The 12,797-nt window shown below is 64.9% G+C and overlaps 2 protein-coding genes across 2 annotated transcripts in view; one reads left to right on the top strand and one right to left on the bottom strand.

The window, feature by feature from the left end:
* MNEG_7436 (Phospholipase A-2-activating protein) overlaps window positions 1-4,632 on the bottom strand; it is a gene marked incomplete at both ends in the record, with an annotated part of 6,081 nt that extends 1,449 nt beyond the window's left edge. The window contains 10 exons of the mRNA XM_014044091.1: window positions 759-891; window positions 1,286-1,439; window positions 1,771-1,914; window positions 2,155-2,321; window positions 2,637-2,794; window positions 2,988-3,170; window positions 3,491-3,546; window positions 3,935-4,014; window positions 4,291-4,375; window positions 4,495-4,632. Of these exons, the coding sequence (XP_013899545.1) occupies window positions 759-891; window positions 1,286-1,439; window positions 1,771-1,914; window positions 2,155-2,321; window positions 2,637-2,794; window positions 2,988-3,170; window positions 3,491-3,546; window positions 3,935-4,014; window positions 4,291-4,375; window positions 4,495-4,632 (1,298 nt within the window). The remainder of the gene's footprint in view (window positions 1-758; window positions 892-1,285; window positions 1,440-1,770; window positions 1,915-2,154; window positions 2,322-2,636; window positions 2,795-2,987; window positions 3,171-3,490; window positions 3,547-3,934; window positions 4,015-4,290; window positions 4,376-4,494) is intronic.
* Window positions 4,633-5,162: 530 nt separating this feature from the next.
* Window positions 5,163-12,048, top strand: MNEG_7435 (Importin subunit beta-3; the record flags this gene model as incomplete). The annotated part of the gene is made up of 13 exons (XM_014044090.1): window positions 5,163-5,438; window positions 5,703-5,873; window positions 6,206-6,334; window positions 6,571-6,687; window positions 6,896-6,988; window positions 7,241-7,357; window positions 7,589-7,702; window positions 7,954-8,121; window positions 8,338-8,427; window positions 8,828-8,955; window positions 9,374-9,506; window positions 9,772-9,891; window positions 11,737-12,048. The coding sequence occupies 13 exons, from the start codon at window positions 5,163-5,165 to the stop codon at window positions 12,046-12,048; spliced, it is 1,968 nt and encodes a 655-aa protein (XP_013899544.1).
* Window positions 12,049-12,797: the final 749 nt, after the last annotated feature.

The following is a 12,797-nucleotide window of genomic DNA, read 5'->3' as shown; positions in this document are numbered from 1 at the left end:
GCTGGTGGAGGGGCCGCCGGCGCCGCCGGTGAAGGGGTCGCAGAAGCCGCCAGTGATGGGCGTGTCGGCGGCAGGGCGGGCGCCGCCGGGGCCGCCGGTGTTCTGGATGACGAACGCTACGATCTGCAAGTATGTAGTTGGTTTGGTAACAAAGCTGTGAAGAAGAAGCAGGCTGCTGTCATGGATGATGTCAGAGGCAGCGAGGGGGGCCTGGATAACCATCAGGCTACCCAGCTGGCCTGCACGCGTTGCCGCTGCAGATGACATCAGCGCTGGGGGGGTGGCTGTCGTTAGCGGCAGAGGCGGGGCCCGCACGCACGCAGGTGCGTGGATGTGCGCGTGCTGTCGTGCACGAACTAGACAGATGTGCAGGGGTGTGCAAGAGTGTGAGCGCGCCCCACCTGCTCTCTGAACTCTGCAGGCAGATCATATTCCGCCAAGAACCTGCCAACAGGGTATGTCGTCCAAGACACGCGTCAGTGTGGATCGAGGGCGCACATGCGCAACACGCGCGTGTGTCGCCGATGCCAAGGTGATGAGCGCGTGCGTGTGCTTGCATGCACGTGTGCATTTTCACGCATGTGTAAATGTGCTCATGCGCACGCGCATGTGCCCACAACTACAAGCACACACCATGCAAATTCAAACCAGCCGGTTTCCCAGCAGCCTCCTTCCCAGCAGCAAAACCACCACCTCCTCATCTTTCAAAACACAACAGCAAAAAGAGCCTTATCCCTCTGCAGAATGTGCGCGCACACCTGTCTGCCACGATGTAGGGGTTCTCGTGGGCGTCCATAGCCAGCTTGAGCTTCGCCCCAGAGTCCAGCTCCACGTCAAACACGTGGTCCCAGCTGCGCCCCAGGTGCGATTTGGCGCCGCCGCTGATCGTGCCTGCGGGCGGCCGCCCGCATAAGCATTCGGCGCGCAGGGTTGGGGGCGCGGGCGGGAATGGGTATGCAGGCGCCCGGCATGGCGCGGGCGCTGACCTGGTTGTGGAAGCCCTTGCCACCGGCAAGCGTGAATGCTGATGCTTCTTTCGCTGCACAGGCGGCCCTGAGGTCCCTACACCCGCCAAGGGCGGGCCAGTCGTGAGGCCCCGTCACCAGGGCGCCTGCCCATCCTGCACACGCATTAATTGCTGTGATGCTATGCGCGCGCCCGCTGCGCGGCCGGACCCCTGCAAACAGCCAGTGCACTCCCGCAAGTGCAGCCCGCCCCACACCCAGATCTCCGATCCCAGGTCTCAGAAACCTCGGAACCATGATCTTCAAGCACTGCGGCTCACCGGCCTCCGGCGCGGCGACGACCTCCCCGATGCGCTCCCACTGCCGCTTCGTCGCGTCCCATCCGTACGCCCAGACGGCGCCGTCCGGCTCCCGCACGACGCGGGTCTCCCCGTCCTTTGCGCCGGGGTTGGTCAGCACGAGGGCGTCGTCAACCTGGCGGGCGTTTTGGGTGATGGCCGGGGCGGGTGCAGGGTACTTGGTAATGGTCGGTGCGAACGATGTATGGGTGGTGGCCGGTGGTGGTGGTGGTGTTTGGGTGGTGGTTGTGCTGGTGCAATGTGCAAAGGGCGAGACAACATGGGCCAGCAATGTTTGCGATGTGTTATCAGGCTTGCTGCGAGGGAATAGAAACAGGAGAGAAAGCGGAGCGACAGGCGGTGGGGTGCACAGCGCAAGTGGAATGCTGTCTTACACGCAGCATGCACCACGCAGGGCTGCGTGCGCCCCGACAGTTGTGCCTCAGCGGCCCTCAATGCCAGCTCACCTTGAGCCCGGGCGGAAGAGCAGCGGCCGCCGCGGCCGCCGCGGCGTCGCCCCCACCCGCGCCCTCTGCAGGCGCCTCGGCGGCCGCTTTGGCGGCTTTGATCTCCTCCAGCCGCTTGGCCAGCGAAGCCGCGGCCTCGACGTCCTGCGAATGCATGCGAAATGGCACCAAGGGGTCGGGCTTGAGCCTGCCGCCCGGGGGTGGTCATGGACTTCACAGCCGGCGTCAACCGATCGGCAAAAGTCGGGCGAGGGAACAAATCCACTCCTTCGAACATGATCACGACAGCTGCACAGCGTGGGCGAAGGCACCCGGCCTGCCGGCCCGCTGCAGCTGCTCTCCTGCCGCTTTGATCTGCCAGAGCTCCTGGCCCCGCGCCCCCACCTGCTTGGCCTCGGCCGCGGTGAACACGCGCGCCACCGCGTCCGCGCAGCCGGTGACGAGGTCGCCGTCTGGCAGGAACTCGGCGGCCCAGACGCAGCCCGGGTGCTCCAGCAGCAGCTTGGCCTCGCCGGACGCACTCCACAGGCGGAGCGTGTTGTCCTCAGAGCCTGGGCCGCGGCGGTTAAGGGTTCAGGGTTGAGGGGCGGCATTTCGCAGCAGTTCGTGGTGGTTTGCGGCGGTTTGTGGCAGTTTGCGGCGGTTGGTCCCATTTTTCAGGTCGCTGGATTTTGCTTTGAGATGGGCCGACACACGAGGAGCGTGATGATGGCTCCGGACAAAAGCAGCACTCATGCGCCGCAGCTGCGAGGCTGATCGGAGGACGGCGTGGACGACTCACCCCCTCCTCCCCCCCCCCTCAGCAGCGGCGTCGGGGTGCTGCGGCTGCAAGGGCCCCATCGATGCAATTGCAGGAAGCAACCCACCGGATGCGATGAGGCCGCCCGGGGTGGCCGCCACGGTGTAGATGAGCGCCGTGTGGCCATAGGCTTCTGCGAGCGTCTCCCCGCTGAGCGCCCAGACCCGCACAGACATGTCGTGGGACCCCGACACAAAGCCCACGCCGGGCAGGATGCAGAGCGCCCTGTCGTCATGCAGAAACAAACGAGGTGATGCCGAATCGCGGGGCTGTCGGCCTGACGTTGGCATCGAAAGCGGCAGAGGAAGGAGCTGCTGCAACCGGCTGGGCACAAACGCAGAATTTTTTACCGCCCCCCCCCCACACTCATTGTTCGTTGCTGGTATGCGCAAGCTCAGTAACCGCCGCCCCTTCGCACCTGACTGTGTCAGTGTGACCGGTGTACGTCTGCACGCATTTGCCGCCGGCCCAGCGCTTGATAGTGGTGTCGCCGGAGCCCGACAGGATTTCGCCCTCCGGCGTCACCGCCAGCGACAGCACCGGCTTGCTGTGGCCCTCCAGGGTGCCGATGCACTCAGTGCCGCGCCACACCCTGATCGTGCTGCGTGTTTTGAAAGTATGGTGTGCGTAGGTTCGGGTTTGCGTGATGCCAATGTGTGTTTGCGTTGGTGCGCATACGCGTGTCAAGTGGAAAGGAGGGGGACGTACACAGGGATTCGCCAGGATTGCTATGACGTATGGCTGGGTCCACAATACATCATGCGCGTCGCATCAGGATTGATGCCACACACGCCTGCAGGTCGTGGACGCCAGCCCGCTGCTGTGGCTCTTCCGTGCATGCCAGCTGGCCAGCTGACAAACCCCCTCTGCAGGACGCCGGCATCGAGCGCGCCCAGGCGCCCATCTTTCCCCATCACCCACTTGTCAACAGATGCGGACACCACGTCACCCCCGGGCAGGATGCCCAGCGCGGTGACCTGATGTAGTGAGGGGGCGGCGCGGGCAGCGCGGGAGGGGGGGAAGCGATGCAACACGTTAGTGAGTGGGTGCGTTCACAGCAGTCATGCACGACCCCACAACCCCCTGCTGCGTGAGTGCGAGACAAACGTTGCTGCTGCTGCTGCTGCTGCTGCCGATGCGGCTGCTGCTGCTGCTGCTGCTTCTGCTGCTGCTGCGGCCGCTGCTGCTGCTGCTGCTGCTGCTGCTGCTGCTGCTGCTGCTGCTGCCACTGCTGCCTCTGCTGCTGCCTCTACCGCTGCCGCGGACGCCACAGCTCCAGAAGGCTGTCGCTAGCTGCTGCTTATGCTGCGGCCGCTGCTGCTGTTGCTGTTGCCCCAGCATGATGCTGTGTTGGTAAGGCCGCACCTGGTACTGGTGTCCCCGCAGCACCGCGATCTCCTGAGAGGAGACAGGGTCCCACAGCCGCACAGTGGCGTCAAACGAGCCTGGAAGTGTGCAATGGGTGCTGTGTTGGTGCACCTGCTCGGGCACAGGCCGTGTGCGCTTGGAGAAATAGACGAGCGAACCACAGTGGAGGGCCTGCACACAACTGATGACAGGGGGGACCCCAGCATCAGCGGGCCCTCTTGGCAGCTTTAAGCGGGTCTGGCTGCAAGATGCTGGATGTGACATTCAGTCCCTCAAACACACACACGCACAAAAACAAAAACCGTGTACGCACACACATAAACACTCAGCAAGAGACACTCACACAAACCTACCTGACACGATCGCGCCATTGGGCAGGTCCTCCCGCACGCCAGGCTTGATGAACGCCAGGGGCCCTACATAGCCCGTGTGCCCCACCTGCGAACATCACACGGATGCATGCGCGCTGTTGCCTTGCTGACTGTTTACGTCACACCCACTGCATTGCAGGTATCGCCCCGCCGGCGGCAGCACATGCGGCAGGAGTCGCCACGCACCAGCGTGTGCACAACGGTAAAGCAGTTGCCGTCCTCAGCCCATAGCTTGATCGTCTTGTCACGGGAGCTCGTCAGGAGTCCCAGGTTGCAGATGCCCAATCCACGGACCTGCGCGCAGCCAGGGCCAAGTCCAAGCATGCCCTCTCCTAAGCCGTGCAAGGACGCGGCGCCAGGCGCAGCCAGTACGCGTGCGCAAAGAATGCGCCTTGCAAGAGGAGGATCGCTCACATCCTCTTGGTGGCCGTGTAGTTCACAGCGGAGCTTGTAGTCGCTCCCTTCTGCGGCCGTGCCCATGGCTTATCACGATCCCAGATCCGCGAAACTCTAGCTGCTTGCCGTCGATCAGGAACGAGTCCCACATATAATTGGCCCGTATCTGCGCAAGAGGACGCTTTGGTATTGCGCACGCACGAACTGCGCACGAGCTGCGAGGGAAGCTGGGGAGCAGCTGCATGCACTAACCCCGCCAATTTTGCTGCGGCGCGTCAGGGCCTCAGGGCTGCTCGCGATGTCAAGACGTCATCACGAAGCGTATGATGAAGATCCGTTGTGCAGTCCTTTTCTGAGCTCTGTCCGTGCAAGGAGTGATCTGTTGCCGCCCTGCAGGACCCTACTGCAGCCTTCCGCCACCGATTTGGATCCATCGTAGCTAAAGGATTATAGTTTTGATGGCGGCCGCCGATGCGCAGGCCGTCCTGGCCGATCCGAACGCCTTTGAAGCGCTCGTGGCCTCGCTCCTGCAGGCCGACAACACGGCCCGCAAGCATGCCGAGGCCGTGTTCGAGGAGGTTAAGAAGCACGCTGACGGATGTGTGTCACACCTTATGCGGTGCCTTCGCCAGTCGCCCAACGAGGAGCACAGGGCTTTCAGCGCGATTATGCTGCGGAAGGTTTTGACGCGTGATGAGCCGACGATGTACGCGGCGAGCAGCCCGCAGGTCCAGGTGTGCGCATGAACGCGGTTGCGCCCAGGTCGGCCGCCGGCAGCCGCCGCCGCCACATGCCCGCCATCGAGTTTATCACGGCGCGGCGCCGATCCCAATGCTGTTGCGATCGCTGGGTCGTGCACGTTGCTGCCAGCATGCCTGCCTTGTACGATCATTGGATCGCCGTCAGCAGTGCAGCCCCTCAGCGCTCCGAACTCTGTGTGCCGTGCGCATTTCAAAACCCCCCCTGGGCTCGAAACCGACGCCCCTCAAACCCCCCAGGCCAGCGTCAAGCAGGAGCTCCTGGCGGCGCTCGCCGCGGAGCCCAACGCCAGCGTGCGCAAGAAGGTCGGCGACACGGTCAGCGAGCTGGCGTCGGACCTGCTGGCCAAGGAGCAGTGGCCCGAGGTGCTGCCGTCCCTGGTTGAGCGCATCCAGTCGGGACAGCCCCAGGTGGGCGGCACGGCTCGCGGCATGCCCCCGGGTTGAGACCGCAGCACATGCGGCGGGGATTAGACCGCAGCACATGCAATCCGGGCTCCGCAATGCAGCGGCGGGGCAGCGCCCGCTTTTACATCAGCCAGGTTGGGTTGGTGGTGCGCCCGCGGTTGCGTTGTGGCACCAATGAGTAAAGGCGCATCAATTCAAGCACGCAGCCGCCACGGCCGGCGCCGCCAGCAGCAGCCGCTCCTCCCAGGCCGCCGGGCGCCCCCGGCCCGGGGCCGGCGAGCGCGCCCCGTCGCGGTTGCCCAGGCCGTCTGTCTCCCGTCACCCCACGCTGCCAGGCGATGGAGGCGTCGCTGGCGATCCTGGCCACCCTTGCGTCCTACTCCACGGACAGCCTGCGGCCCCACCTGGCGCAGCTGCACCCCATCCTGGGCGCCTGCCTCGGGCACGCCTCGCTGGAGGTCCAGGTGCGGCGGGGGGCCGCGGCCAGGAGGTGTGCACACAACCTCGTGACATGCACCGCTATGCATGGAATCACAGAGGCAGGGTGGGGACGCCCTGGCCCCTAGAGAAGTTTTCAAAGGCACCCCCTTCTGTCCCGGGTCACGAGCCGGAAGCCCTTTACAGGCAGCCCATGGTCAGCAGCTGGTGGTGATGGAAGGTCCGGCTGCACACACCGCCCCGGGCACCCCGTGACCCCCAGGTGGCGTCCCTTATGTGCGTGGCGGGCTTTATCCAGCAGCTGGAGGAGCCCAAGGAGCGCGACGCGTTCCAGCCCATGGTGTCGCCCATGCTGGCCACCCTCGGCCGCTGCCTCACGGTGCGCCCACGCAGGCCCGTCCACGCCCTAGCCGACCGCGTGCGCGCCCGCCTTGCCTCAAACCCCCTGCCCCATGCGTGGGGCACCCGTGAAAAACGCAGCGGCGGCTCGTGATTGTCTTTCAGCGTCGTCGTTTTCATTTCCTGACGGCACGCTTTTGCCCTGGGCTGCTGCTCGGGCGCTGCGGCGTTTGCTGCCACCCGCGCAGTCCAATGACGAGCAGGCGGCGCAGGAGGTGCTTGAGCAGCTGATCGAGGTGGCGGAGCAGCACCCCAAATTCCTGAAGAAGCAGCTGACGGAGGTGCGGGGCTGTGAGCGATGGCGGCAGCTGCTTTGCAGCGGTGGTGGCGGCCTCGGCCGGGCGGGGGAGAGGACGAAAGCACGGGGTGGTTGGCAGCGCATCCGCAGCTCGCTGCGCCTGCGGCAGCGGCGCGAGCGGGCGGGCTAAAAGAGGCGCCGACGGCCGCACGGAAGGGCGGTCGTAGCGTGCTGCAAGCCGAATCTCTCGTCTGTATTCAATCCAGTGTCTTGCGCCCCCTCTGGACGGCCGCAGGTGATCGCCGCGATGCTCCAGATCGCCAACGCGCCGCAGCTGGACGACCCCACGCGCACGCTGGCGGTGGAGTTCATGGTCACGCTGTGTGAGGCGCGGGACAGGGCCCCAGGCATGGTGAGCCCGCCGCATCGCAACCTTTGTCCCTTTTTGGCCGTCGTCGTACCCTGCCCGTGGATATAGTCGCTGGCGTCGCAGGCGAGCCCTGGGGCAGGCAGGCGTCGAATCGCCGGATCTCTGCCTTTTTTCCAACGCACACGGGCTTGGAGCGTTGGATGCAGCCATTGGCGGCTGGGCTGTCCCCACACCCGCCACCACCTGCTGCCGTGGCGACGTCGCCCCCACCAGATGCGCAAGCTGCCGGACTTTGTCCCGACGCTGTTTGGGGCGCTCATGGGGTTCTTGCTGGATGTTGAGGACGAGCCCCTGTGGCACCAGGCGGACAGCGACGCGCACGAGGAGGTGGGCGACCCCAGGGGGCGCCATCCACCCCAGTCGGGCGCGCAAGGCGGGGGGGCGGCATATGTCTCGGGCGTGTCCCCGTTCGCAGATTTAACAGACCGTGTTGGCGGGCTAGGCGGGTGGCTAGGGGTTTGCATGCGCGGTGGCATCTCGAATTACGCTGGCGTCGGGCGGCCGCGCGGCACGGCGCACGCCCAACACAGCACAAATCGTGACCGCTGCCTTTTGCATGGGCCCCTGTGCCTTCCCAGGAGGGCTGCGGCGAGCTGTTTGACAGTGGCCAGGAGTTCCTGGACCGCGTGGCGATCAGCCTGGGCGGCAAGGCGCTCGTGCCGGCCGCGGGCGCGCTGCTGCCGGCGTGGCTGCAGGACGCGGGCGACTGGAAGAAGCGCCACGCCGCGCTCATCTGCCTGGCGCAGGTGCGGCTGCCCAGCTTCTGCTGCAAATCCGTGCAGGCGGCTGTGCATGGTCATTGTGGTGGTTTCGACATCCATCGCTAGGGCTTCAAGCTGTGGGAGGGGCTCAGCGCAGGCTGGCCCAGTCGAAGGACTGCCTAGCACCCCTCGGCCGTGCTGATGTCATCCGTGTGTCACCCGCGCGTCACTGGCGCGTCACCCGTGCCCCCACACCCCCAGATCGCGGAGGGCTGCGCCAAGGTGATGCTGGAGCAGCTGCAGCCGCTGGTGGCCATGTGCCTCACCGGGCTCGGCGACGCGCACCCCAGGGTGAGCCTGCGGCTTGCGCCCCTAAGCATAAGCTTGATGCTCGTTCGACCCACAGCCTAGACTGGCACTTTCACTTGCCGCGGGCTGCCTCCCGATCTGGCGTGCCCGCACAAACGGTGTTTGGAGGGGCTGGCTAGCTTTTTTGTGGCACGCGGTCCCGCCACACGCGCCTCACGCGCCGCAAGGTGCCCGTCCAGAGCTGCTTTGGATTGGAACCTCCGCTGCACGCCTCCAGACTAGCCCATTTGTCCATTTCCTAGGCTTGCGAACACACACTCGCACACACGCTCACGCACACGCACATGCACACACGTACACACACACACACACACACACGCACGCGCACGCGCACGCACACACGCGTGCACACACACACCACACACCTTCCCTCTCCCCCCAGGTGCGGTGGTCTGCCTGCCAGGCTCTGGGCCAGATGTGCACCGACCTGACGCCCGACATCCAGGAGAACCACGGCGCACAGATACTGCCCGCCCTCATGGCCGGCATGGACGACTTCAACAACCCAAGGTCTGAGGGGACGCCCGCGGCCGCACCGATGGACGCGTGGGCGCGGGGCCCGGTCCCCCCCTGCTCTATGCGGCGGCGCCCGAGTGCTGCGTGCCGCGGTGTGTCTGGGACGCTGGTTGGTCAGTGACCATGCGGGGTTGGTGTCTGCCCAGGGTCGCCGGCCGACGGAATGGCGTGCGGACCTCGATGCGTGCGCTCGCCAGCGCCCAGCCGCTGCCGGGCGCAGAGTGGTCGGTGATCCTGCAGGGTTGGTGTTTGCCCAGGGTCGCCGGTCGACGAAACGTTGTGCAGACCTCGATGCGTGCGCTCGCGTGCGCCCAGCCGCTGCCGGGCGCCGAAGCAAGGCGGAGGGTTTCCTCCTCCCTGCACCTGCCTGAGCGAAGCACGCAACGCGTTTCCGCCCTTCTTTCTGCCGCAGGGTGCAGGCGCACGCGGCGGCGGCGGTGGTGAACTTCAGCGAGGGGGCGGAGGCGGACCTGATGGCGCCCCACCTGGACACGCTCATCACCAAGCTGCTCACCCTGCTGCAGCGCGGCAAGAAGCTGGTGCAGGTGGGTTTTGGGAAGCAGCGTCTGCCTCCAGTGTGCGCGTGTGTGGATGTGCGTTCGTGGGTTCGTGCGTTTGAGTGTGTTTGTGGGTATGTGCACGCGTGCGATGCATCACTGTGCGTGGGTGCGTGCATCTGCGAGGTTTGGGTCGTATGCAGTATGCAAAAAGTGTGTTTATCTTGCAGCCAGCTGCTGTGCCTGCCCCTGCCGGCTCGACCACACCTCATCCCACCCAACTGCCCCCTTGCTGCACCCTGGCCGCGCGCAGGAGGGCGCCCTGACGGCGATCGCGTCGGTGGCTGACAGCAGCGCGGACATGTTTGTGAAGTACTACGACGCGGTGATGCCGCTGCTGTCCTCCATACTGGTCAACGCGCAGGACAAGCAGGTTGGTTGTGTTTTTTTTGGTGCAGGGGAGGGAAGGCCGCAGATTGGGGTAGTGAGGGCGAGCACTTGAGTTGTATCATGAGGGTGGTTTGCCAGGCAACGGGACGGGGGGCCCAGGTTGGGTGGACCAGCAGGTTCGCTGGTTGTGGTGGTGGAGGGGTGGAGAGCGGCTGTTTGTGTAGGGACTCAGGCGCGTTCTTTGGATGGCCAATGGGTGATCCTTGCTGTGTACTGTACTGTTGAGCTCATCTAGTGTTTGATTCAAGTGGTGCCAGAGTCTATGTTCGATGAGCTTGTATCTGATGTCTTGAAGAGCAGAGCTTGTCGCACAATAAGGCTGGTGCGAGTGACCTCTTGCACGCGGGGTCTTGTGGCGCGCCCAGTGACGAGAAGTATGCAAACCGATGCCTCTTGGGGCGATGGGCCCATTCTTTTCCGCTTAATGCCTGAGGGCGCGGCCATCTCGACCCCGCACCTGACTGCACGTGTCTCAACCTTACAACTCCCACTGCAAAATTTTCATCAGTGCAGCCGGGTGGCCTTGCCGTCAACCCCCACAACCCCATTTCTTGGAACAATCACACACATCTCTGCGACGCGCGTGGGGCTGGGGTTTGGAGGCTGCAAAATCAGGAGACCTGGTTTGCTTGGGCCGTCTATCCTTGCAAGCAGTGCCGCCGCTGCATGTTCTTGCGTTGCACCTTTTTGCGCGTGTGGTTTTTCGTGCAAATGTGTGGTGTTTGATGGATTGAAGCTACTGGAACGCATGACCTGTGCCAAGCTCGCTGACACGCCCGTCATGCGGAGTGGACCCCGCGCAGTCGCGGTCACACTGCGCGTGAACGCGTCTTGCTGGCGTGCAGCGCGCAACCAAGGGGGTTGCCGGGCAGCACGCCCAGTGACGAGAAGTATGCTAACCGACACCCTTTGGGGCGGTGGGGCCATTCTTTTCCGCTTAATGCCTGAGGGCTCCTCGCCCCTGGCAACCCCCTGGCGCCGTAATCTCCGCATCCGCTCGCGCCCCGCCAAATTCTGGCGACCCAGCACAACCCACTCAGTCTTCTGGCGCCCGCCCTTGCACCGCACGGTCAGCCCTCCCCCCGACCTTTGCACCTAGGTGGAGCTGTCTTGCATTATAGCAAATCCACACGACCTTGGAGCTGACGTTCGCGGCCTGATACTCAAAGTGGACCCAGGAATCATGTCTCTTATTGTTGGAGCTTGTGGGGCACGGACCAGGGTGCAGCGGGCGGCATTCCCGTGCTGCCCAATGCAGCAGGCGCTGCTTTGGCTCGTTTTCGCGCCGACGCCTCCACGCCCCCACCTGTCGCATGTCGTCGAGCAAGCGCCTTTTCGCCGTGCTGCGCCCGTGTCAGCGCGTCCGCTGCGACGTGCGCCCCAAGCTCCCTCATCGCAACTCAGGCTGAGCTTGGCGCATGCACGCCGCCACACCCACACACGCACGCACATATGCGTGCGTGCGCGCGCGCGTGCACACACACACACACACACACACACACAGAGTGCAAGCTCAGGGGGTTGCCGGGGGGCGCGCCCGGTGACGAGACCTATGCTAACCGACGCCCTCTGGGGCGGTGGGGCCATTCTTTTCCGCTTAATGCCTGAGGGCTGCTCGCCCCTGGCAACCCCCTGGCACCGCCTTGCATACACCAGCCCAAACTTCACTTCATTCTCCCAGCAACTTTCACCTGCATCAGTATGAGCCCCCACACCACACACACACACACACACACACACACACACACACACAACCCCCACCATCTCACGGAGCTCGTCATCATCAACCGCACCTTCCCTCCCCTCACCTCACCCTCCCCCCCTGTAGCACCGCCTGCTGCGCGCCAAGGCCCTGGAGTGCATCAGCCTCGTCGGCATGGCCGTCGGCCGCGACCGCTTCCGCGGCGACGCGGCGCACGTCATGGGCTTCCTGCAGCAGCTGCAGGGCGCTGAGCTGGACCCCGACGACCCGACCTCCTCTTACATGCTGCAGGCGCGCGGGGGCGGGGGGCGGCATGCAGCCTGGGGCCCGCAGGAGCATGCTCGGGGGGTTTCCAGAGAGGGGCGCAAAGATGGCAGCTTCTATGCAGCTTCCGCCTTGGCCCACCAGCCGGACGCGCCCGCCGGTGGCTTGCAGTGATCTAGCGTCGGCCGTGCCCGGGGCGCGACGCCGCTTGGACAGGGTTGAACAAAATTCACACCAAAAAAAACCCTTGCAGGCTGGCGCGCGGCTGTGCAAGGCGTTGGGGCCGGAGTTTTTGCCTTACCTGGGTGTGGTGATGCCGCCGCTGCTCAAGACGGCGGCGCTGGAGCCCGATGTCAAGGTGCGGGGGTGTGTGAGGGTGGGGTGTGGGTGTGATGTGTGTGCGTGCGTGTGTGGGTGTGTGTGTTTGTGTCAAAGAGTGTGTGTGTGTGGGTCTGGGTGTGTGTGAGTGTATGTTTTTTGGGGGGGATGGGTTTTGCTCGCAAGCGTCTGGACTGGGAGGCCGCAGAAACGGCGGCTGCGCCGGGCGCCCACATCATGGACAGACAGCCCTCTTCCAGCCGGTCATGGGGCTGTCGTGCAGGGAGGTGCAGTACAAACCCAAGCCTCCGCCCCTGCGCCGCCCCGGCGCCCCGCCGGCCCGCGCCCAACCTCGTGCCGCGCGCCAACCTCGTGCCTCCAGATCACTGACGCGGAGGACGTGGACGACGATGACGAGGACGACGACATCGAGTACATCAACCTCGGAGACAAGCTGGTGGGCCGGCTGCGACATCCATCATGTTCTCTCGCCATCCCCTCCTGCCCACCCCCTCTCCCCCTCTTTTCTGGGCGCTGGATTGCTTACAGCCCTTTGTGCACACCATCCCGCTCCGGCCCCCCTCAACCCGCTCATTCCCCGGCCC

Source organism: Monoraphidium neglectum (assembly GCF_000611645.1).
Source record: "Monoraphidium neglectum strain SAG 48.87 unplaced genomic scaffold scaffold01313, whole genome shotgun sequence".
NCBI classification, from domain to species: domain Eukaryota; kingdom Viridiplantae; phylum Chlorophyta; class Chlorophyceae; order Sphaeropleales; family Selenastraceae; genus Monoraphidium; species Monoraphidium neglectum.
The sequence above is the reverse complement of the archived record's forward strand: the minus strand, read 5'-3'. Positions and strand labels throughout refer to the sequence as shown.